This window comes from Perognathus longimembris, chromosome 13, assembly GCF_023159225.1.
Source record: "Perognathus longimembris pacificus isolate PPM17 chromosome 13, ASM2315922v1, whole genome shotgun sequence".
Classification (NCBI taxonomy): domain Eukaryota; kingdom Metazoa; phylum Chordata; class Mammalia; order Rodentia; family Heteromyidae; genus Perognathus; species Perognathus longimembris.
The window spans coordinates 10,925,345-10,951,233 of NC_063173.1; the positions used below are offsets into that span (position 1 = coordinate 10,925,345).

Consider the following 25,889-nt stretch of genomic DNA (forward strand, 5'->3'; position numbering starts at 1 on the left):
CCCCAGCTGCAGAGATCAGTGGTAGCTTCAGGGGAAAAGCAGTTACAAGTGGAGTACCGCATCAGCAAAAGGTAAGAGGGACCTGGTAAGAAGGGACCATGCCGGCCGTCAGCTGCCAGCGGTGGCCTTTCTGGGACAGTAATAGATGCTGTAGAGAATCAGTAGTTCATGTTTGCTGGGCTAAATTTTATACCTCTCCCTTGTGGAGAGGCCAAGCCTTTTATCCCCTTATGTGTTCCCCTTTCTCTCTCTCCCTTGGCCGCCTGACCTGCGGGCAACCCAAGGTGGAATGGGGGGCCACAGGTAGCCTGTGTGTGGCTGCGAGAATGCCCTCCCCATCCCTACACTCGCCAAGAATAAGGAAGCCAGGTACGCATGGGCTGTCGGAGTAAGCTTCAGGAGCTTTCCGTTGACTCAAGGGAGGGGCAATCAAACTTACAGTAGTAATGAGGAGGGGAGGAGAGGGACTGACCAGGTGCTAACGATAGGCTAGTGAGCATGTCCATCCAAGAGCAGCGCCCTAGGACCTCCCCCACGGGCTAATGTCATTTCCCACAGAACCACCCTCCGGGCACCTGACCTCGCCACTACAACACACGTGCTCGCAGCCCAGAGGTGGGGGCTGGTTTGGCTGCCTCTTCCGGTTTGGGACCGGAAGGAGGTGGGAGTGGCTAACATCCACGCAGCCCCAGGGCGGGAGGAGAGACAGCGTCTTGGGACCGCCCTCTCCTCCTCCATGCCAAGGTGATACCCAACACATGTTGTCTATGCACTGTCTTTTTGTTGTTGGTGGTGGTCTTGGGGCTTGAACTCAGGGTCTGGGCACTGTCCCTGAGCCTCTTTGTGCTCAGGGCTAGCTCTCTACCACTTGAGCCACTTCTGGCTTTTTCTGAGCAGTTTAATGGAGATAAGAGCTTCACAGACTTTCCTACCTGGGCTGGCTTTGAACTGCTCCTGAGTAGCTCGAATTACAGATGTAGCTGCCACCAGAGTCTTGCTCTGTGTGTGTGTGTGTGTGTGTGTGTGTGTGTGTGAGAGAGAGAGAGAGAGAGAGAGAGAGAGAGACAGGGCTGTACTAGGTAGCCTAGACTGTCTTCCTCAACCTCATCTTCCTCCTGCTTTAGCTCTCAAATGCTGATATTACAGGCATTCACCACTACACCTGGAATATACTTTTTTTTTTATTTTTCCTGGAGAGGGAGAAGCTTTCACTCTCTGAGGAATTAACTAAGAGGCCATTAGAGAAAGAAGGAGGGGAGGGGAAACCTCTTCTACCCTAACTAGAAAACAAGCATCTAGTTATTCCTAACTTGAGTTTCTTTTCTAGAAGCTACAGTCCTGTCCACATTTGTCATTTGACTCTGCAGATTCTGTTCCCACCTCTGACTTATCTGCAAAGCATGACTTGCCAACACGCAGGCAGGAGTTAGTCCCAGGCTCCCAGAACCAGGGGGGCTTCCCCAGAAGATCCGGGGCTACTGTGTGCCCCCAGCTCGTGCCCTTCCCTGCATCGCTGTCCCTTCACTGTGGCTCGGGACGGGGACACAGGGCAGTGAGGAATGTCCTTCAAGCCGTGTCAGCGTCCCGGGGAGAGGCCGGATGTGATGGGGGGTTAGTCTGTCTGGGAGGTGAGAGGCATAAAGCTCTGGTGCCGAGTTGATTTGGCCTGATAGAGTTAAGGACCTTTCCCGTTAGGAGTTCTTCTCCATGCCTTGAAGTCTGTGTGACTCAGCTTTATTGCTTTGGCCACGGCATTCCTGGAATTCTCGTGGCAAGAAGGGAAAACGACCTTCTGTTTAGATGCATGGTTTGGGGAAGTATGTGGTATTTTCTGCACTTTTTAGATCAAACTATCACCTCTTTTTTTCCCCCTTACATTTCTCATCAACTTTTGAATTTTGGTTCTGTCCTTTGTAACTTCACTGGAAATGGTACCTCAAAAGTCACCAGGACCGAGTGTCAGTGGCTCACGCCTGTAATCCTAGCTACTCAGGAGACTGAGATCTGAGGATCACGGTTCAAAGCCAGCCCGGGCAGGAACGTCTGAGAGACTCTCATCTCCAATTAGCCACCAGAAAATCAGAAGTGGAGCAGTGGGGCTCAAGTGGTAGAGCGTCAGCCTTGATCAAGAAGCTACAGGACATTGTCCAGGTTCTGAGTTCAAGCCCAGGACTGGTGAGAACACTGGCGTGCACAGGCACACACACACACACACACACACACACAGAGTCATGAGGGACTAGGCATGGTGGCACAGGACTCTGGAGGTACATCCAGGATGCATCACAAGACTATGTCTCAATAAGAAACAAATAATCTCCCAGGAACCTCTCTCTCTTCCTCCCTTCTTCCTTCTCCCTCCCTCTCTTCCTCCCTTCCTCATTTGCCCCTCCCCTGGCTCCTCTCCCCAATTCCTCTGACAACTGGTATCACTTGTTCATTTATCCACAGACACCATGTCATTCCTTTCAACGTCGTCTCACTGATGCTCCCGTCTGTGGTGTGTTTCAGTGCCTGGCTGAAGGACACTGTCGACCCAGTGCTGGGGACCCTTGACCACCGCATCGCTGCGCTCACGGGCCTTGCTGTCCAGCCTCCCTATGCCGAGTATCTCCAAGTGGTGAACTATGGGATTGGAGGGCACTACGAGCCTCACTTTGACCATGCTACGGTACCATTGGGGTTGCTGACTAGTCTCCTGGGGAGGAGAGCCAGTGCTTGTTTACTTCTCTCAAATGGGTCCTCACAGTTTCTCCAGGAATGCTTAGTAAAATCCTAGGACAAAACTTTTTGCTTCAGGAGTATCTGAAAACTTTAGTTTCTGCTGATTGTTTTTCTTTTGTCAGCTGTGGGGCTTGAACTCTGGGCCCGGGTGCTGTTCCTGAGCTCTTCAGCTCAAGGCTAGCGCTCTACTACTTGAGCCACAGCGCCACTTCCTGGTTCATTTTCTTATCTGCCACCATGCCCCTCTCCAGAATTTGCTAAAAAGGGAAAAATGAATATGGCTTGTAACGGAATTATTGCTTCTCCTTCGTTTGGGAATGTCCCAGGGAGGATTGTCCTTCCTTTACCCCTCTCCTTTCCTCTGATCTCAACTGCCTACCTTTGCTGACAAGAGCAAATCATTTTCAGTTTTTATTTTTATTAGCTTATGTTAGTTGCAGAAGAGAAGTTTCATTGTGACATTTCCACACCTGCTTACAATGTATCCCAATCAACCTCCCTCCCTTGCTTCCTCTCTTCCCTTCCCACAGTGGTATTTTACATGATTCCTAGTCATCCTCATTAACCCTTTGGCAGCCTTCTCTCCAATCTCTGGTGCAACCCCCCCCCCCCACATCTGAAACAAATAATTTGAGAATCAAAGGGACTTCCTTAAGAGTGGATATGATCAATGCATGATATATGTATATGTGGAAATGTCACAGTAAAGCCTATTAATCTGTATAACCCACCCTGCATTAATGGTGGAGTCCTGGCTGTCTCCCTGGTATCATCTGCATAATGTCCTACTGTGTCGACTATCATCCGCTATGTTTTGTTTTTGTCTCAGTCGCCGAGCAGCCCCCTGTACAGGATGAAGTCTGGAAACCGAGTTGCTACATTTATGATCTACGTGAGTCTTGCTCTGGAGGGACCACAGCTTCTTACTTAATGTCTCTTTCATCTTATAATTCTCAAAGCATTTATATTGAGTTAACCTTGTACTGAACACAAAAAATCTCCAGGAATTTTGTGGCTATCAGAGAGTTTTATTTTGTTTTTGCATTTTAGGTGACAAGAATGCATTTCCATCCTCAAACGGCTCCCAGTGTAAACAGATATAAATGTGACCTTGCCATAGGCAGTAGAGTTGGATGGAGGCAGGGTTACATTGAAGGACAAGAGACTGTGGGGCTTGAACGGTACAGGCATAGGATACAGCCTCATGGCCTAAGAAGGGTTGAAAAACATGGAGCTGAGTGCAGTTCTGGAGACAGAAAAGAAAAAGAGAAACGAGGCAGGTCAGACTATGAGAGGAAAGAACAAGCGCCCTACAGAGAAATTTAGTAGGTGCTACCTCTGATATGTACTGAAAATCCTGCTCCTTCTCTCCCCATAAAATCTGTAAAATCTCCACTGTACCTCTTTAAGGAAAACAATACAGACTAGATGTCAGGGGCTCGCGCCTGCAATGCTTGCAACTCAGGAGACAGAGATACAAGGATCCTAGTTTGAAGCCAGCCTGGGCAGGAAAGTATATGAGACTCTTCTCTCCAATTATCTACCAAAAAGCTGGAACTAGAGCTGTGGCTCAAGTGGTAGAGTGTTAGCCTCATGCAGAAAAAACTTAGGGACAGTGTCCAGGCCCAGTCCTGGCACGCACACGTACACATGCGTGCGTGCGCGCGTGCACACACACACACACACACAATAAATTGGTCTCCACTCCTGCTTCCTGGCCTGATCTACAGGATCTGGTCCCAGTCTTTCTTATCTCATCTCTGCCTTTCCCTTCAGGTCTTCACAAACAAGCCATGATTTTGATCATGTCACTCAGAAGAGATTGTTAGAAGCAGCCACTTAGTAGACAAGGTTTGCTACTGTTGCTGAAGTTGGACACCTTCAGTACGAGGACTGTGGATAACAACCAAAGATGAAGGCTGGCGTCAGACTCACTGGTGCCAGACTCTCCCTTTGGTGTTCCCTCTTCTCTTAGGTCTGGTCTCTGCAGCACAGCCAAGAAAAGGCAGCCAGAACTACGGGACTGGAGGCTGCCACTTACAGCGGTCACTGGCTTCTTAGTGGTCATTGCTAATCAGAGTAACGGCAGAAGTGAGCTGATATGTGGGGAACACATCTCAGATCTGCATCTGGTTCCCGTCACCGGCCACGCAGGCTGGCAGAAGGGGGCCCAGGCAGCGCGGAATAGGAACGTCTAGGAACATCTAGTGTATCTGTTTATCCACCCCCAGTGCCTCCCACAGCAGGTTCCCTGGTTACAGAGCTCATCTATTCTAGTGAACAGAAGGATCATGTGTGCGCACTTGGAATGCACTTTGCGCTTACTAATGGGGAGTTCGCACGAATGACATCATTTTCTTACCCTGTGCTTCCTTACAGGGTTGCAAGCATCTGATGAGATACTGTAGGAGGCTGTTGCTCTGGAAAGCCTCATACAACTTTATGTTTCTATTGTTGTATCCCATTAAGCCAGTCGAAGGGCCGCACAGAGCAATGCGTGTCACGAGGCCTCAAAGGTGTTACCAAAGACTAGCAGTGCTTTCTAAAGACAATGATGGAAGTTTGTGGGAAACAAGTTAAATGGTAGGAAGAAAATCATCCTTAAGAAATACAAAGGGGAGCCAGCCAGTGGCTCATGCCTTATTATTTTAGCTACTCAGAAGACTGAGATCTAAGGGTTATGGTTCAAAGCCAGCCAAGGCAGGAGAGGCCATGAGACTCTTATCTCCAATTAACCACCAAAAAGCCAGAGTTGGAGCTGTGGTTCCAGTGGAAGAGCACTAACTTTGGGCCCAAAAGCTTAGGGACAGTACCCAGGCCCAGTCAAGCCCCAGGACTACTGGCAGATACAAAACAGTGCAGAGGATAGAGCTGAAGTCATATAGTGATTTTTTTTTTTTGCTCAGTCCTAATATGAAACAGTGGGAGGTGGGGGAGGGGCTTTCTTTCCCCTCCCAGTGTCACAACCCATGCCTCATGAGCTTTGTGGCATGCTGAATCAGTTTCCTTTTAATTCATTAATTATGTTGTAAAACTACAGGTAAAGGATGGCCAGAATAATCAGTTACCCCAGTGTTGCCTTGCCTATACCCGCAGTGATTGGCTGTGGGGATGGGGTAGAAGAAAATCATACAAGCTATAAATGACTTGAGTTGAGCGTGAGGAGTGGGTTAGCATTATCATTGGCCTTGCAAGTGGGCACGGGGAAATCAAGATGTGCTAAAGCCCACCACTGCCATTTCCAGGTTCTCAATCACCCAGTCAGTTCAGTTCTCTCTGATAAGTGCCACCACCCGGCCTCTTTTTTTTTTTTTTTTTTGGCCAGTCCTGGGCCTTGGACTCAGGGCCTGAGCACTGTCCCTGGCTTCTTCCCGCTCAAGGCTAGCACTCTGCCACTTGAGCCACAGCGCCGCTTCTGGCCGTTTTCTGTATATGTGGTGCTGGGGAATCGAACCTAGGGCCTCGTGTATCCGAGGCAGGCACTCTTGCCACTAGGCTATATCCCCAGCCCACCACTTGGCCTCTTCTAGTGCTTCTTTAAAACACAAGTGGTGTGGTAAGGTTTTGATTGCCACGAGATGAAAGAGCACAAACCCAAGGCTTGCTCTCCTGAGTCAGAGCTGGTGAGAAAAGAATTTAGCAGTACATATCAGAAGTACAAAATTTGGGCACACCCCTTTGACTCAGTAGTTCTGGTGCTAGGGCTCTTTTCTGTGAAAATAAACCAAAGAACAAAATAATTTCATTCACTAAAATGTTCTCAACAGTATTGTTTATAGTATGTCATATATTATATATTATATGTGTTAAATATTCAGACGCATTGAGGGTTATTAGCAGAGACTTTGCAACCAGTGTTGACTGTTCAAATCCTGGCTTTGCCATGGGAGAATTATGAGACCTTTAATAAGGAACTTAACCTCTCAAAGCCTTGCTGTTCTCCTCTATAAAATGAGAATGATAGTAACTATTTTAGCTCACAGGATTGTTGTGAAGAGAGAGATTCTTGTGAAGATCCTTGTCAGGACTTACCCACCATAAATGCGAATTATCATTCATTCTCTCAACGACTACTCCATGAACTGTAGCTGTTTTAATCTGGCGAAGTGATACATAATATGCTTTGTTTCAATCCTTCCCTATATCTATAGTTACTACATATTTGCCAATCAGAACAACATTTTTCATATGAAGAAAACATAGTCATAACTCTAGAATATGCCAGCAGTAAAAGGTCTCAGTTTAGAGAGGATCTGAATGGGGCTGGGGAACCTACAGTCAGGTGCAGCAGGTGGGTAGTTCCTATAATATATATATACCTTCCAAAACAGGTTGTTGAAGAAAACAACTTCAGAAAATGGTTTTCAAGTCAAAGGTCATGATCCATTAGTTGGTTATGAGGGTATTAGACTTGAACAATATTTTATAAAAAGGAACTAGAGATTAAGAACATGAGACATATCAAAGGATAGTTTAGTAAAAAATACCTTGCAAAACTTGTACTGTAGGCGTGTGTGTGTGTCTGTGTGGGTGAGTTTGAGTGTATATATTATGATGCAAAACATCTCTCTGATGGTGTCAATCAGGAGGTTTGAATGTACTCATTTTAGCCTCCAGAGGATGTTAGCTGGAAGGGAAAAGGAGGAGTTCCCAATCTTGTCCTCTCCTGGTCCTGTGGACAGACATCAGTGCAGCTGTGGAGGTTCCCTTCATTCTCAAGTTGGATGATTGTCTTGCAAGCACGTCTCCGAGTTGAAATCGGGCAGTAGAGGAGGGAGTGTGCGGAAATGACCTCAGAGGTTCCGCAGCCTGTGATGGAGTAGGGAGAGCAGCGACACTTTCTAACTCTGCTTCTTCCTCCCGCACTGTAGCTCAGCTCCGTGGAAGCGGGAGGAGCCACGGCCTTCATCTACGGCAACTTCAGCGTGCCCGTGGTGAAGGTGAGTCGGGCAGAGTCCCAGGAGATGGGGGTTGTAAGAGCACAGAGCCCCTCCTCCCCTCCCTCCCGGCGTGCTGATCCGCTTGCAGGGGGGATGCCTTAGATTTGCTTTTTGCTCCTCCACAGCAGACAGTTGCATCCACACAGAGCTAGAAGCACTGAGCATTATGGAGAGAAGGCAGGAACCATGTTGCTACAGGAAGAGTTATGGAAAAGATGGGCCACAGGCGAGGCTATTTCCTCCAAGCTTCACATTCAGCAAAGCCCTCAGCAGCCTTTCACTGATTCAGGAATGAGATGAAGAGAATTGAGGTAGATTGTGCCCATCCCAAGCACCCTTCAATGAATGCTGGAGTCTGTGGGGGTCCCTGGGCTTGGCGTCTTTTCTAGGATTGGAAACACATGATTCATTACTGAGGGCTTGGTGTAGTTTAATGGCCAGGTTAAATCAAGTCTAACTTTGCTCCTTCTTTGCTCCCTAAGTTCAAGGCCCTCACTATCAACTTCTTTGGTAGGAGTAGGAGACTATATAATACAGCTCTTTCTGGGGCTTGGTAGTAAATGGCTAGAGGAGCATTCACCATTCATTTCTCCTTTTGTGTGTGTGCTAGTACTAGGTCTTGCACTCTCACTTAGCTGTTTTTGCTCAGGGCTGGCACTCTACCACTTGAGCCATGCCTCCACTTCCAGCTTTTTGCTGGCTTACTGGAGATAAGAGTGTCTCCAATTTATCAGCCCGTGCTGGCTCAGAACTTGAGTAGGGAGAATTATGGTAGTGATCACCAGTGTACCCTTCTGAACTATGAAAATGCTCAGCTATGCAAAGAATACCTTGTTCCACCTTGAAACAAGATGCGTGGTGTCTGCTGTCAGTGCTCTCGTGGCTCCTGGGCTTTCCCGGATGCTAGCTCTCACCTCTTGACCGCTCCTGGTCTGCTTTATGTCTGTTGCTCTTGAGCTTCCTGAGAGCAGGACTGGATGCTCGCGTGCAAGGGCGCAGAGGACCACAGCCAGCCCGCAGTCAGCCGCATGAATGTGAATGGCAACCTATGGCACCCTGTGCCCCAAACCGCATGGATGAGTTTCTTGTTGAACGGCATGCACGCATGCTAGCCATGCGCTTCTCCGGAGCTGGGATTCCGGGCTGAGCTCACGGGACTGGGCCCTCTCGTTGACAGAACGCAGCCCTGTTTTGGTGGAACCTCCACCGCAGTGGCGAGGGGGATGAGGACACACTGCACGCTGGCTGCCCCGTCCTGGTAGGAGATAAATGGGGTAAGGCCTGCCTTTCTGCTGCCAGAATGTGGTGAGGGGTGCAGAGAAAGGTGAAGCGGGGAGTGGCTAGCAAATCGCACAGCCCTTCGTTCCGAAGGCTTTCCTCTAAGGCCGCTCTAGTGAAATGGCTGGTTACTAATGAGGTGTCCTCAACAGACAGGGAACCTGTAGACTCGGGGTGCTAGCACAGAGCAGGTGTCAGAAAGGTTTCCTGACGTGACCGGAGGCGCCCTGAGCCCAGCCGAGGACCATGGTGTGGAATCTGCCTTTCTACCCCTGGGTTGCCATTTTGCACCTGCACAGGAGGTCACGCAGGCAGCGTGGTGGGAAAGGCTGTGCTCCACGAGCAGCTAGCTGAAGCCAGAAGGGGGCGGGGAGGGGGCTCTGTGCGGACGTGGACACGGCCCGCAGCGGCTACGTCTCCCGCTCGTCCTCGGGACACGGCTTCTGGCATGAAGGGTGAGTGAACTTAGTGCCCACAGGTTCGGAAATGGTAATCAACAGAGTCTCTTGGAGTTTTCCTAGCCAACTTCGGTGTTCATCCCTGCTTGAACAAACAGCTGGTGGCCCATGATGGGGCCAGAACTAGGGGTGTAGGCGTTTAGGAGGTGCCGACACCCCTCTCCTCCGTGAACAGGCGGTGCCCAGCCCTGTGGCCGGCTACCTGCTAAGTCTGCTTTCTCCCTCCCACTCTCTCCCAGTGGCCAACAAGTGGATACACGAGTATGGACAGGAGTTCCGCAGACCTTGCAGCCGCACCCCTGAAGACTGAAGTGTTGGCGGGGGACCGCCATGAAGTCCTGTGGCTTTCCAGAGAAGCCAACGCCAGCGCAGGAGAGGAGGCGGGAGAGCCGCCTCCTGGAGGAAGGCCTCGTCAGCATTGCGGCCTCCTTGCAAATGGAGGCAAAAAGTGGTCGGAACCAGGAGACTCTTGAGAATTGATATTTGTGTCTGCCGGATCTATGACAGAGTTAAAGGGATCAAAATGGACCTGGGTGCTGGTGGCGCTTGCCTGTAAATCCTAGTTCCTCGGGAGGCTGAGAGCTGAGGATCACAGTCCAAACCCAGCCCAAGCAGCAGGGCCATGAGACTCTCCAACCAACCACCAGAAAACTGGAAACAGCACTGTAGCTCAAAGGGGTAGAGTGCTAGCCTTGAGCAAAAGAGCTCTGGGACAGCGCCCAGGCCCCAGGTTCAAGCCCCATGACTGACAGAAAATTAAAGAGAGAAAGAGAGAAGGGGGGGAGGGAGGGAAGGAGAGAGAAAGAGGGGGGGGCAGATGGCCTGAGAGAAGTTTCTGGAGCTCAGTCAGGAAGGAATAGAACATATCAGTCAGTAGTCTCTGGGGTTTGGCAAGTGGGGTTTGCTACTTGGCCACATGGGCTGAGTGGTAGTGAGGACGCGTAATTGAGGGGCTGGCCATGCGGAAGCCCTTCTCCCTCCTGACTCCCCTCAACACCCCAGCAGGGAGCGTCTGACTGAAGAGCTGGACCCTTTATGAGTGGGGTAGAGCACATGATTTTTTTTTTAAGTAAAAAGGAACTTTTATGTGATGATTTTAATACAGTGGCTTACAATGTTTACAAATCATTCTTTCCCGCTGAGGAAATGTATGTCGCCATGCTGAATGGAGAGAAGCAGAGCCTTGCGTTTGATTGACGCATGCGCTTCTTCCACCCTGGCGGCCTTGCGCGCACGCCGTCTGCCGACCTTCCTGCCCGGAGCCCCTGTGCTTAGCCCCCATCGCCAGGGCTCCTGCTCTCACACCTCCCTGGCCCTGCCCAGCTCTTCTCTTCCCTCTCTTGGCTCAGTTTCCCTTTACAGAGGCTTTTCCTGTTCACACTATCAGCTAGCCATTTTTTGTCACGTCCACGGATTCTCACCTTCTTCCTAGCCTGGGTGTGAGTTGAAATCACTCTGCTTATTTGTTCCATTCTGGCCAGTTGCCTCCCCTGCACAGAGAGAGCTCGTGCCCCCGCCTTCGAAATGCCTCCACGATAGCCATCACACGAAATCTCAGGCTGCTAGCCCTAGACACGGCTCCTTATTCGTCCTGGAATCCCCAAGTCTGGAGCAAATAAGTAGGCATTGAGCGTGTTTGCAAAGGCGTCCTTTGAAATGCACTGGGAGGGGAACTGTTTTTACGAGGCGTCTTCCTCGCAGGAGGACACGCGAGCTGCAGGGACGGGCGAGGGTGATATCTGAGTGTTTGTGCCAAGCGAACAGAGGCCACTCGGCTCGGGTTCCTCCCCGGGGCTGCGGTGCAGCTGCTCGTGAAGGAGCCGCACAGTGAAAGGACTGGTTCCGAGGGGCCCCTGACCACGCTGCTCCCCATGGCCTCAGGCTCTCAGCTTCCCGGAGCCCCGAGAGGGATTGCAGGCGCTCTGATGGCTAGAGTCCTCGGAGCCATGATGAACACTTTGTTCCCGTGCTGGGATGCGGGAAATCGTACTCAACGGCAGCCTTGCCGACTCCACCTGCTCCTCCAGCCCCAGAAGAATGGAGCTAAGACGGAAGGCTATGTCTGTGGCAAAACCACTCCCCTGCAGCAGAACCTGGACGGCTCGGAATTCCAGGGCCAGGCTGAGTCAATCACAGCCATGGCCCACGCCATGAGCTTACTGAGACAGGCATGGCATGTTTTTACAGACTTCCCAGTCTGATGGTTTGGGTTCAGCTACCTCTGGCTTAAGATGAGGCAGTAACTCCCCCGAGGTCCCACAGTTTGGTGCCAAACCTTGCACCTTGAACACGTGTGCTTTTAACAATGGCTGGGATATGGCAATTACCAACTTCTTAGCCAGATGACCGAGACCCAGGACCATGGAGCTGCAAATGAAGCAAAAACTGCTTACTGCACATTTCTCAGCGGCAGCGCTGGGGCTCAGCCAGCGCTCTGAGGGCAGGGAGGCGAGCAGGGAGAGGTGGCAAGATACATCCCGCGTGAAGCTCATTTAAGCACGAGGAAACATTGCACAAAAAAAGGAGGTGTTCATCGAATACACGAATGAATCATGCCAGTCCTAGAGTGAACATCTATTGGATGAGAACTCTGCCAGGTACTTCATGAGAATCCACGGGAGTGAGGCACCTGCTTGCTGCACTCGGCACCGCGTGGGAGAAGGGAGACGACGCAGAGGCAGCCTGCGTGGTGCCATCCACAGAGCCGAGCCTCTGGAGCGCCGGGAGGGTGAGGGCAAGAGGGAAAACGCATGCTTGCGGAGGACGGGAGCCACCCACTGGTTCCCTTCACATCGGGGACAGGAAGGCTGTCGAGGAGGGGGGGAAGAGGCAAGACGATGTTGACGTTGGGGGACTCCTGTCCAGAACCACCACGGGCAGCACAAACTACCCTTTCATAGCCCCACTCAAAGGGCCCCCTGTGTGAGGACCCTGGCTGCTGGAGGCGGGAGAAGCCAAAGGAGTCTGTGTGTAGCGGTGGATGGGGACAGACAGACATTTTCCCAGGTTGCTGTGTTCGCAGCATAACCATGAAACTAGCCAAGGGCTGGGCGAGGTGACAGACACTTGTGCTACTCTTCGCTAGCTATTTAATGTCCTGATCTTATTCCCAACTACTATCTTTTCTAAGCAAGGGAGGAAAATGGGGCTCAAAGGAAATGCATCCTTGACTGGACCCAGCTGAGAGCTGAGCCAATCTTGGAGATTGGGAGGTTCTACCCCTTCCCGCCCCCCCTCCCCACTCCCCAGCCCTCCCCTCTAGCTGTTTCCAGTCCCTTTTCTGACCTTGAAATCCTCAGTTGCCTCCTCCTCCTTCCTTTCTATTAACCCTCTTTCTTTATAGTCACCTTCTTACCTAGCCTCCCTCCCGCGCTCAGTGTCTGATCTGTGTTTCCCCCTGTTAGAGTAATAGGAAGCTTTCTCTGTCTCTGCTAGAAATACCTGCATTTAAAATAAGAATCCTGGCGAAATGAAAAGTTCTCTCCAAGGAATAAGGTACCGGGGTTGGCTTTCAGGCGTTGGGATATTTGGGTTAGGAAGTCTTTATGACCAAGTGTTTCGGGCATGGCTCAGACAGATGCCCATAGGCTAACCTCTACTGTTTGGGGTTCACACTTTCACAGAGAGCACGGCTGGAAGCCCTCCAGGCTCCAATGCCTCTGGGGTGAGAGCCTGACATGAGAAGCGATTGCCCATAACTGTTGGTGTCAGAGCCAACTAGAAGCAGAGTTTCCTGGCTCAGAGATCCATGTTCTTTCCTTTTTAAAAAAATAAATTTTATTGACAAGGTGTTGTGCAAAGGGGGTACAGTTACATAATAAGGCAGTGAGTACATTTCTTGTGATATGTTACACCCTTACTTCTTTCCCTTCCCTAGATCAGGTAGGCATATATACAATATCCAGTGTACCAAAATCATATACAGTAACCACGTAGCATACGCCACAGGAAATTCACCTAGAACTTTAAAGATAACGTCAATGGTAGAATCCTCCTGTGTCCTTCTCTTGGAGCTGTTTTTGCTTATCCTCGTCTTATATGATCCCGTGTACCTAGCTGTTGAGCTACTGCGATCCACTGACCATGTTCTTTCTAAAGCTCCACAAGGACTTCTTGGAACAGGGGAGTACAGTGGGCAAATGACAGTGTTTCAGTGGACACAGACTGTGGTCCGTCATTCATTCCATGAAGCCAAATGACGGCGTGTTTATGCCAGGTCCCTGCTGCAGCAGGAGAGGCTGTGATGACTGAGACAGAAGCTCCTGACTCGAAGCTCCTCTGCTGGCCACTGAATACAGGTATGGGAGCAGTCACTGGGACAAGGACCTCTACACAAATGTTCATAGCAACAGTTGTCACAATAGTCCACAGGGGGGAGCAACCCAAGAGTCACAACCTATGGTCTATGTACAGTGGATTATTAGCTATAAAAGTGATGGAGGCTTTGATATTTGCTACAACAACATGGTTAGACTTTGCAAACATGCTTAATGAAATAAGCTGGATGAGGATGCTTGCTGGATTCTACAAGAATTGGCAAATTCTTAGAGACGGAAAATAAATGAAGGGCCTCAGGAACTAGGATAAGAGGAAGAGGAAATTATTGTTAATGGGTACATTGTTTCTGTTGGAGATGATAAAGGTTTTGAATATAGATGAGGGAGTGATGTGTAGTACCACAGCACCACTTACACACTATGGAATTATGCACTCTACATCATTAACGACGACAAAACCTCTAAGCCAGGCACCAGCAGCTCCCTGGTAGCTAGAATCATAGCTTTGCAGGAGGCTAATATCTGAGAATCAAAGTTCAAAGCCAGTCCAGGCAAAAATCTGACTTTTATCTTCAGTTGACTAGAAAAAAAGCTAGAATTGGAGACATGGTAGACAGCTGTGAGCAAAGAAGCAGAGGGCACAAGGCATGCGTGGACACGTACACACACACGTTCTGCATCATAGGAAGGTTTACAGTAGTGGGCAGCACTCAGGCCCCAAGTGCACATGAAGTTCAACTAACTGCTTGAGATTAACTCCATCAAGCGTGGGTAGGGAACGGACCCCAATGGGCCCTTGATATATGGGATACATGGGAAGACGTATGGCTTTTGCCTTGCTTTCTCACGTTTGGTATTCCTAAACAATGCCCGTCTCGGCCCTGAAGCATTGAGTACTAGCGGAAGCACCTTTCCTGTACGCCATGCATGGATGGCTCATTTAACCCTCATAGCACTGTGAATTAAGTACTATTCCTGTTTTAGAATGAGAATTTTAGGTTCTGGAAGAAGTGACATGCCCAAGGTCTCCTGGCTAGTAAGAAAAAAGAAAACCACATGGCACCGAGTTGGGAATGTCTCCGGTCTTCCATGCACCTGCCGTTTGCCCATCGCTTTCTGGTTTGGGACCGATAGGCACACACTGGCCTGGGAGCCGAGGCCGTGCTCTAGTTCAGAATGTGCTGCTGGGCCGCTTAGGGAAAAATCACTTTGTCAGAACTGCCCTTCCCCTCTAGAAGGTAGAGCTACGGATCTGCTTGCCTTTGCCATGCCACAAGGTTGTGAGTGCAGCGCCTTAGCGCTGTGCTATCAGCTACTTTCAACCTCCTCAGTAAGTGGCATGCCCACTGTTCACTGGGGGGAATCTTTCTCTCCACTATTCAGGGACAAAAGACACTTGGCTAGTCTCAGCTCCCATCGTTCCGTCTGGCTCTAGGCTGAGGTTTTCTAGTAAACTGTGGAGAGAGGAAGCCAGCTCAAGGGCACTCTAGAGTTTACATAACTTGCTGAGCCCTGGATGCAGACAAAGTGTGTATTGACTCTGGCCACTGATGGGGTGACAGGGACAGGCCAGGAGTTGGCTGCGAGACTACAGCCAAAATACTGTTCCTGCAGGGAACAGTGGACGGCCCTGCTCTGATGCTATTGTGGGCTCTCTTCCAAGCCCCAGTTCTGATGGCAGGTCTCGACTCAATCCGAGTCAACAGTCCTTAGCCCCACTCTCCAAGTCTAACTGGCCTGTTTTGCACAGTCCTCCTCCAAAAGGTAAACACATTCCTTTTTGTAGTCTGTGGTCCCTTCCTAATGCTTTATACTCATCTTCCCCTGGAGTACAACTGTCTCGTTACCAATCACCTTGCCTCTATTCTGGCACCCACAAACCCATGTGTTCATGTATTACTATAGAAAATGTCCTTAAAAAACTGGTCTTATCACATCTCTGCCTAGTATAACTTCTGAAACACCCCACTCCTGCCTCTCAAGGCCTTTATGTCCTATCTCCCTCATTTGCTCTCCTACTCATCTGTCTCAGCCTAGAAATCCAGCCACTGTAGTTTTCCTCCTTCTTCATGGACTTTCAGTTCTCCAGGGATTTCTCTCGGCATTTCCCTCTGTCTGAAATCGACTGTCTTTCTTTACTACTATCTCCACTCCGTGACACTACTACAAAACCTTCCCAGTCTATTTCCCCTACCTCGTGCCTATAGATCTAGTCACAATTTCTGTAATGAGGTAGGACATAAAGGGCTTTGTTGTTGAACTTCATTTGTTGAACTCAGGGCTTCATAATCAAGCTCTGCTCCAGGCTTTTTGCTTTTACTTTTTCAGGCATTTACCATTAATGCTCAGCCTCAATGAACGTCCATTCTCAGCCTTCTTCCATCAAGCCTAGGTCTTACTTCTCTCGTTACCCCTTTCTTTTCTTTTCTTTTCTTTTTTTTTTTTTTGCCAGTCCTGGGCCTTGGACTCAGGGCCTGAGCACTGTCCCTGGCTTCTTCCCGCTCAAGGCTAGCACTCTGCCACTTGAGCCACAGCGCCACTTCTGGCCGTTTTCTGTATATGTGGTGCTGGGGAATCGAACCCAGGGCCTCATGTATACGAGGCAGGCTCTCTTGCCACTAGGCCATATCCCCAGCCCATGGTTACCCCTTTCTTGATCTATTAAGTTAGGTGACTTAAAGTGGCCAAACATGAGCTGCCCGGAGTCTCTTGTATCACACAGGATGCAGCATTATGTGGAAACAACCCAGCTCTGAATTCATGACCCTGGAACATCTAAGATCAGGCAGATTTGGATCTCCTTCCCTACCTTTAAAAAGAACCTACCATGTCGAGTTAGTTATTCAAGTACACTCAAGTTATGTCAAGTACACTCAAAACTTGGTGAAAAGTACATGGAGAACCTCTGAAAAACCACACAAATGATCATGCCGCCCCCCAGTGGACAAGAGGGCACACAACACAGCGCTACCTCAAACTGGGAAAGGGTTTCTCACATCTGCTAGTAAGCCCACACTTTACCTAGAAATAGTGAACGTCGCCGGCACCTGTAATCCTAGCTACTCAGGAGGCTGTGATCTGAGGATAGTGGTTCAAAGCCAGCTCAGGCAGAAAAGTCTCCATGAGACTCTTATCTCCAATTAACCACTCAAAAACCAGAAGTGGTGCTGGGGCTCAAGTGATAGAATGCTAGCCTTGAGCACAAAGAGGCTCAGGGACAGTGACAGGCCCTGAGTTAATGCCCCCCCCCCCAAAAAAAAACACCCAAACAAAAAAGAATGAACATCTAAACCAGAACTTCATTAATGTACTTGAAAAAATATACTTGTTAAAATGCAGGTCGGTTCTGACTGGAAAGTTCTGGAGAGGCGACACAATCTGTACTAGGCCTCCAAGTGATATTGATGCTGTGGCTCAGAGACCATTCTGAGAAAAGGTCTATCATAATACAGGAGTGCCATACCTGTTTATTAAGTGTCTACCATGTTGCCAATTACCAAGAGTGCCAGCTGACCTACTTTATACAGTCTTCCAGGATCTCTGATTAAATTGCAGCACAGGAAATAGGCTACTTCATCACACAGCATGTAAGGGCCACATGGGCCTTGGGTTCTAGCCTACTAAGATGACTCCAATGATGTATAGAGAGCAACCTAAGTGGGGGGAGGAAAAGAACAAGGGTAACGAAGTGGGGATGAGGCCTAGGCTAGGGACCAGGTGTAGGATGGAAAAGGAGGAGATGATATAGACTAAACAGGACTTGGTGGCAAACTGGATATAGAGATAAGAAAGCAAGGCTTGGCACTGGTGGCTCACGCCTATAATCCTAGCTACTCAAGACGCTGAGATCTGTGGATCATGGTTCAAAGCCAGCCCAAGCAGAAAAGTCTGAGAGACCCATCTCTAACCACCAAAAGCCAGAAGTGGAGCTATGGCTTGAATGGTAGAGTGCTAGCCTTGAGCACAAGAACTCATGGACAGTCCAGGTCCAGTTCAAATCTCAGGAATGGCATGCATGCACACACACACACCCAACACACACACACAGACACACACACACAAAGGCAAATAGTCGACAGAGCTCCAAGTGCTCTAACTGTCCAGTCTTGACAACTGGAGACATGGTTGTAGTACCTTTTACTGAGTTACCAAAAGCAATTGTCCAGGTCAGTTTTAGAAATTGTCAGTATGAAGTAAGTGTTTGGTCATATAAGAGAAACAGAAGGAGGTAGATGGACATAAGTAACTAGAGCTCAGGAGAAGATTCAAGTTGTTTTATAGCTTGGGTATTGAAGCTACTTTAAGTGACCGAGGTCTTGTAGGCAAGCACAGTCCTGTTCTGGGCCAGTGGAAGGGAGGAGACTGGACTTCCGTCCACCCACAGAATAGGCAGCTGCAATACCAATGACCCTAGGACAGGGTGTTTTCTGTAGTTCTATAGCCACTAGCTATGTCTCCTTGCCCCCAGATTCGCAGAAATAAGAACAATTCCACAGATGAATAAAGGTTGGGAGATATTTATTTTCTTTAAACAAGATCATAAATAACAAAGAAACAAAGTAGGTCCCAGACTCTGGACCATGCAGCAGGACAGGGATAGAAGTTGTTAGGTGAAGGTGGAGGGGCTACATTATCACCTAAGACAGTCACAGAAAGATGGGCTTCAGGAGACTGCCCCTCCTTGCCCTTGGAAATGGCGTGCCGGGGCCACAAGGGGAGGCTGCAGAGCTGTGAGGGGGCAGCTGGAGAGGGGAAGGATGGGGAGGCCGGCTGGCAATGCATTCATGGAGAGTGACAGGGAAACCACAAATGGCAATGAGAAGCTGCGGCTCTAGAAGAGGCAAGCAGGTACACCTCCAGGAACCAGCTATGGAAATGGTTAGATTATTAAAAACAATTCCACAGGCATTAGCCAGTGGGTTTGTGCATGGGCTGTATTGACCTGGATTGCTTTGTGGCAGACGAGGGCTCCAGAGGGCCGTGGAGCAGCCTGGCCTCAGCCCAGGACAGGCGCCCACGTGTGGGAGGACAGTGGCTCACCCAGATGGGAGGCCATGTGCTTGGACTGGCTGGACCTGGTGCTCAGGCTGGTTTCCTGTGGTGCTGGCTATCCACCACCCCTCCTGGTACCTAAGGCTGGGATCCTGGCCTCTTTGGGTCTTCTCAACATGGAAAACTAAGACTGGGATAAAAAGGTACCCGACCAGTGTTTATTTGAATGACTGAAATAAGGACTACCGCATACACTACCTATCGCCTAAGGCAGGGCAGGACCATGCCAAAAGCCATTTCAAGGAATGGCAGTCCCTGAGCCGGGAGAGACATCTGGGCCCAGGTTTTCTGCCTCACACCAGGACTCGGGGCCCAGAGTGGGAGTTCTGGAGGCTTCACCATAGGCAAGGTGGGGAGAATAGGCAGGGGTTACTCTTTGACAAGAAAGGAGTAAGAGCTAGAGACCCTGAACTGTGAAGACAAAGGCCCTGGAAAGCAATGCTGTTGGCAGGAGTACACACAAGGATTTGTACATGTGGGGATGCCCGTCTGCGGGGAGCCGGTGTCACGCTGGCCGGGCGGGAAGGTGAGGGGGAGACAGCGGCATCACAGTGGCCTCTGGTGCGATGTATTTACAACAGAGATCAATGTAGAGGGGGAGTGGACAGGTCATTAACAGCCAGGAAACACACTGTGGAGAGCAGAAAGAGAAGGGAAAACAATACAATGACGAACTTTCCCCGAAATGCTCCCTAATAATGACCACCAAGGCTCTTGCAGGTCTGGCCCAGCCCAGCCCAGCCAGGGCTACAAAGAAAGTAACTGCTCTGATCAAAGTGCCTGACTGGTCCAGGGGCCCATATCAAACACTGTTACTAAGAAAAATTTCATCTTCATTGTTGATTCCTAAGATCTGGCGATGGTTATCTGCTAGAGGGATGGTACAGCAAGAGTGCTGCTTTTGTGGCTCACTGTATCATCATCTCATCATCTCCACTGCCTACTCTGCCTACCGCTCTCATCTTTCAGGTGCTGGTGGTTCAGAGGTAGCTAAGACAAATACTACTTCTTCAAACTAAACTGAGAGTAAGGAACAAGTTCTCCTGAATCCTCCCCCAAATCAGAGAAGAGAATGCAATGGCGGGCACGATGCTTCATCTGGCTTATGGGCTGAGGAGTGAGGGTCTTTTGCAGCAGACTTAGAGCTCAACAGGTAGGCCAGAACCTCTTGGTCATCATGCCTCTTCTTTCTCCTCAACAAAGAGCCCACTCTATCTCTCTAATCAGATGAGTTGCTTTCTAGGATGAGATACTGACACTGAGAACCCTGCTCTGTATGTCTATGCCAATTTTATGGTGTTCTCAGCTCTGCTCAGGAGGAAGCAGGAGACACAGAAAAACCGTCTGGGTAAGGACTGATATCCAACCTAGCCTCCTTGCAGAAGGGCACTCCAGAAGAATGCACATTGCAATGGGGATAAGAAATCACTTAATTATAGCCTCCACAATATCCCATTGGACCAGTGCATATATACTACCCAAGTGGCTATGAGGAAACACATGCCAGGCTCTGTGTTGAGAATACAGGCATGGTATCCCAGATCAGGCAGGACAAAGGCAGAGATATTCATAACCCAAGTAAATACCCAAGTCTTGGGGTAGGCCAGCACTGTTGGGTTCTTATAACCCTTGTACATCCTTACCACTGGAATCCACCGATGGGCTCTGCAAACCTGTTCCGGATCAGGAAAGTGGCAACAGCTTCAGCTACCTGTAAAAGGTTCAGCAAGGGTTAAGTGGTGGTGGCTAGCTTTGGAAATCCTATAAGCTTTTGCTAGGTTAGGTGTTTTGGTGGTCTAAGTCTTGGCAGCTTGACAGCAAAAGGACCTCAGTTAGAGGACTACTCTCTTTCCTTGTCAGTGAAAGATGCAGAGAAATCCAGAGGAATGATGGTTTCCTCCTTTTAAGAATTACAGAGCTTAATGGGAAAAGGAGACCATACGATTTAAGCCTCACAGGAAGGAAAGGTAGCAAATGTAGTCATTATATTCAATGTACATTTTGTAAAAGTGAATTTTGTAACTTAGGAGGAAAATGGGGGAAAAAGAACAAGGGGTGACATTGATCAAAAAAAATGTACTCATGACCTGATTATGGAATTGTAACCCTTTTGTATATGTACTTAACAATAAAATATAAATAAAATAGTAAATATGAAAAAAAGATTTGAGGGCTGGGGATATGGCCTAGTGGCAAGAGTGCTTGCCTCCTATACATGAGGTCCTGGGTTCAATTCCCCAGCACCACATATACAGAAAATGGCCAGAGGGGGCGCTGTGGCTCAAGTGGCAGAGTGCTAGCCTTGAGCAAAAAAGAAGCCAGGGACAGTGCTCAGGCCCTGAGTCCAAGCCCCATGACTGGCAAAAAAAAAAAAAAAGAAAAAAAGATTTGAACCTCAGGGTCCTGGGATATATATCAAGGTGCTAGCCCCTTGCCCAGAAACTCAAAGCCAACACCATAAGCAGCTACCTGGTAGCTGCTTGGGAATCTAATGGAGTTGCACAGGCCTCTAGCAGCTGCTGCAGGTAATAGGAGCTAACCTATGGCTGTGGTATCCAAGGTTATTCCCCCGCCACCAAGTACACCTCACTTACCTTGTCAGGGGCATCCTCATGGACTGCATGGCCACACTGGGGTAGGACCTGCATCTGAAACTTCCCTAGGGAGGAACAAAGACAAGTACACTCAGGGACTGAAAAAGCCCTCGCCCAAACACCTCTGGCATCCTTACAGGTCAGTTCATGATCCCAGGACTGAACTCTGATATTCCCCCACTTATTCTTCCCCCTAAAAAAAACCTGGACCCAATGACCAGATCTTTGAGTCTAATCGCTTTCCCTTCAGCTTTTCCTTCTGTACCCACTTAGTGTGTATTTACTTTAGGCAAGGCACATAGAGAAATGTCCTGCCTTCATGGGGTGTATAGTCCAGTAAGGAAATAAAATACACAATTAAACATTTTTAATGTAGCATGTTGTTCCTAGAATGACACTGGGCACATGGACAAGGGGAGTCCCACACAGAAAGAAGGGCCTGTATACAGGGAAGAAGGCTTGAAATCGTATTTAGAGAATAGCATTTAGATACAAGCAACTTGGCATGATGCTTGAGAGTAGATAGCAATAGGACAAAGGGGTAAGCAGGGACCACATGAAGAGTTTAAGCCATATTAAGAATTCTGAAATTTATTATTACAAAGTTACTATTTTAATATTTAACTATGTGAATACTGTATTAAAGTAAAATACTTTTTATTGTGTGTGTATGTGTGTGCATGCATGTGTGTATGTGTGTGTGCCCTGTGCACACACATGCTAGTTCTGGAGCTTGAACTCAGGGCCTGGGCACTATCCCTGAATGTTTTTTGCTCAACTCTACCACTTGAGCCACAGTTCCATTTCCAACTTTTTTTGGTAGTTTAGTGGATATGAGTTTCACAGACTTCCCTACCCAAGCTGGCACCAAAATGCCCAGATTTTGAGTAGCTATGATTACAGGTGTGAGCCACAGTGCTTGGATACTTTATTATACACTCCTGATGGAATGCTTAAGCTTACAATCTGTGGTAACTATTATGAGTAAACAGATGGATGTGAACATATAGTTCAGGGATAAAGCACTTGCCTACCATGCACAGAGTCCTGGGTTTGATCCTCAGCATTGGAAAAACAAAATTAAAGCAAGAGATGACTGATAAAGAAGACTGTGGAGAAAATACAGGAGACTCCATCAGTCTTTACTTCACCTGCATTTTCACATTTGAATCTTGCATATATATGCTGAGATATATCATTATCTCTGTTTTATAGATCAAAAGCCCAGGATTAAAGAAGTGAAAAGCCTATAGATAATGAACTTCTGAATCTGTTTATTCATTTACAAATTAAGAGAATAAACTCTAGAAGTCCTTGACATCACATTCTCAATCCAATTTCACAGTGCTTCAAGAAGTTTTCTCCCCATGGTTGAGTCCCAAATCTACCCTACAAAATTACACGGGATAAATACTGAAAGTCTTTTTGAGATGATGAAACTAGTCTATGGTTAGTGAATGTCCTTGGATGTCTTAAGGTAGTACTGTTACATATTTTAATCCAAACGCAGAACAGTGTGCCCATTTTTGTTTTGTAAGCTGTCATGTCCATAAGCAGGGGCTGGCATATTATTTGCTCTGCACCGCTAATAGGACCTAACACATGGCTAAGGGCACCGCATAGGTGTTTAGATGCACAAATGAAATAATGGAATGAATGAATGAATGGAACCCAAATACCTCTGGGTTTTTCTATTAGATCAGCCTCTAATGACAAGAGATGTGTTTTTCATTCTTTTTTAGAACAGTGGGAATAAGTAATTGGGAGAATTTACACATACTAATAACACTGTGTTGGGCACATTATAAAAATAACATGATTGTGAGTAATCCTCAAAGGAATATTTCCCAAACTGCTTCTCCCCATTTTAGACCTTAGGTTCTGAGAGCCTAAATTATTTACCCAAACTGTATTCATAAATAACTGTTGAGGTTCTAAGATCTTATAGCTTCTTCTCTTTGGAATGACCCTCAATCTAGCCAATTAATAACCATTTACTGTCTATGCTCTTTAAAAGAAAAGGTGGCACTGGGCAGCAGTGGCTCATGCCTATAATCCTAACTACTCAAAAGGCTGAGATGGAGGGACTGTGACTTGAAGCTAGCCCGGGCAGGAAAGTCCATGAGACTCTTCTCTCTAATTAAGCATCAAAAAAGCTGAAGGGGGTAGAGCACTAGCCTTGAGCAAAAAAGCTCAGGGACAGCACCTAGGCCCTGAGTTCAAGCCTAGGACCTACATACAAACACACACACAAAAGTGACATAGTTCATACTGAAGAAACAGGAGGGCATGGAACATAATATGTTTCCTGGAATTAATGAATGGTATCAACTGCCAAGATTCTTTTACTCCACCCACATTTGAATCTCACATAATTATACGGACACATATCATTATCTATGTTCTATAGATAAAAACCCAGGATTAAAGAAGTTGGCAATTTCCTTAAATAACAAAACCAGAAACAATCATTCAAACCCAGGATTCTAAGGCTATCTGATTCTAAGGTTGATTTGTGACCACAGTGGTTTCAAATACTGTTTCGGTCAAGGGCAATTGCTTTTAGATAGTTTCAGGGATCTTTTCAGAGTCTTTAGTCTCCTCAGAACAAGCACAAATTTTTCAGAGAAAGAGTGCTTTGGAAAGCTTGAATTAAAATTCAGCACACACACAGGTGTTACCAGCATCTGTCATTGAGATCACATGAGCAACTGGGGACAAAATTTTGTAAATCATTCAGGAGCCTTTGAAAAGCTAGTATGAGGGAATACAGTTCTATTCTCTGTGGAGAGCTCCAAAAAGTCTAAAGGAACAATCTGAAGGACATTCAAGAAGAAACATCCAGCAGGCTTGATAGCCAGGATTAGAGCTCAGGAAAGAAGTGAGTTGGATGTTTAGTTTGGGGAGTAATCAAGGTATACATGGAAGCCCAAAAGTTGTTAAAGAAGACTAATTAGAAAAGGAAGAGCAAGAACAAAATCTCCCTAAGCCTGAAATCTTGGTTTTGAAGTTGACCCCTCTTCTCACAACCTCAAAGCTGCGTCGCCTGCTGGCTTCATCTCTCCAAGACTTTGGAAAACCCACAGTAAAGCAAAACTCCAGAAAACTGCTCCTCTCTGGCCCACATACTGATACCCGCATACACGACACTTTCCTACTCATTACATCCCAGAACCCCTTTGAGGCTGGCATTCATTTGCTCACTTCACCAACATCACTAAGACTCAAGCTAAGGCAGATCAAGACACTTGCTCAGGGTTAAAAAATTACTAGGAGGGCTAGAAATATGGCCTACTGGTAGAGCGCTCGCCTCGTATACATGAAGCCCTGGGTTCGATTCCCCAGCACCACATATATAGAAAAGGGCCAGAAGTGGCGCTGTGGCTCAAGGGGCAGAGTGCTAGCCTTGAGCAAGAAGAACCCAGGGACAGTGCTCAGGCCCTGAGTCCAAGCCCCAGGACTGGCAAAAAAAAAAAAAAATTACTAGGAAAACAATATTCAAAATTTATTTGCATTATATTTTCCTTCCTTAAAAACTTCATAATAAAAACACTTTATATACCACTGTTCACAATACTGTATACCTATGTAGTACTTTATAGTTTTCAAACACATTATATCATTTTAATCTTTATAACTCAAGCATTATAATCCCCAGTTTTAGATATTAAAAAAATAACTGTTCAAAAATAAAGTACTTCCCCATCATCATGGTTGGTCAGGAGTTGAGGTGAATGTCACACATAAGTCTGACTCTAAAGCTCACGTTCTCTCACCGCACCTCATCATCTCAGAGATAATTTTCACAAGACTGCCTGTTTTCCTGCCCTCAGAAATGAGTTCAGGTGTATAATCTCTGGGTAATTTACCTTGCATCTGTCCAATGGTCAGATCTTTATCCAATCTATCAACACCTAGAACAAAACAAGAGAATCTATAAGTAGAAAACAGTCTGTGAAACATGTTGCTATTCAAGTACTAAGTAATAATGGTTACAAAGTTGTAAGCATGATAACTGATATTAATGTCAATCCCAACTTCCGAGGACATATTCTCACCAGACAAAACCTTCCAGGTTGAGATTTTGCTGCAATCATTTGTCCTATCAAAGATGTTTGTGAAAACAAGATTTATTGTTTTTATTCTCATCGTATGCTTTTATGGCTATATGCAGCTCTAGGAAAAGCACTTGGGCTTGATCAGATATGAAGGCCAGGCCATCCCAGTTGGATGCTTATGCACATTAGCTTCAGGGATTGCATGTGGGGAGGTTAGGGGTACAGAAGGAAGAGAATGATATTCTACTTGATGTAGTTAAATGAGGTTATAGCCAGATAACAATATACTTAAAATTATTTTACCCTTAATGGTGTCTCCAAATATTCAGTGAAGCCCTAACCCCCAATGCAACTGTACTTGAAAATGGGGCCTATACAGAAGTAATTATGGTTAAAGGATGGGGCTCTGATACAAGAGGATTGGTGCCCTTACAAGAGATATCAGAGATATTAGTCTTGCATTTTTTTGGCCAGAGTACAAAGGAAATGCAGCAGTCTACAAACCAGG

General features: G+C 47.6%; 2 protein-coding genes across 3 annotated transcripts in view; one reads left to right on the plus strand and one right to left on the minus strand.

Moving 5' to 3' along the window:
- Positions 1 to 10,028, plus strand: part of P4ha3 (prolyl 4-hydroxylase subunit alpha 3) — a 33,966-nt gene extending 23,938 nt beyond the window's left edge. Inside the window, exons 8-13 of the mRNA XM_048360179.1 lie at positions 7 to 71; positions 2,512 to 2,671; positions 3,554 to 3,616; positions 7,596 to 7,664; positions 8,842 to 8,938; positions 9,640 to 10,028. Coding sequence (XP_048216136.1) covers positions 7 to 71; positions 2,512 to 2,671; positions 3,554 to 3,616; positions 7,596 to 7,664; positions 8,842 to 8,938; positions 9,640 to 9,710 — 525 coding nt within the window. The 3' untranslated portion in view covers positions 9,711 to 10,028. The remainder of the gene's footprint in view (positions 1 to 6; positions 72 to 2,511; positions 2,672 to 3,553; positions 3,617 to 7,595; positions 7,665 to 8,841; positions 8,939 to 9,639) is intronic.
- An 8,146-nt stretch (positions 10,029 to 18,174) lies between these two features.
- Ppme1 (protein phosphatase methylesterase 1) overlaps positions 18,175 to 25,889 on the minus strand; it is a 43,524-nt gene continuing 35,809 nt past the window's right edge. The window contains exons 11-14 of one of the 2 annotated variants that reach the window (XM_048360589.1): positions 25,193 to 25,237; positions 21,324 to 21,388; positions 20,373 to 20,440; positions 18,175 to 19,360 (exon numbers count right to left, since the gene is read on the minus strand). In XM_048360589.1, the coding sequence (XP_048216546.1) occupies positions 19,342 to 19,360; positions 20,373 to 20,440; positions 21,324 to 21,388; positions 25,193 to 25,237 (197 nt within the window). In that variant the 3' untranslated portion in view covers positions 18,175 to 19,341. Of the gene's footprint in view, positions 19,361 to 20,372; positions 20,441 to 21,323; positions 21,389 to 24,039; positions 24,478 to 25,192; positions 25,238 to 25,889 lie in introns of those variants that run through there. The other variant, XM_048360590.1, reaches the window with a different exon arrangement.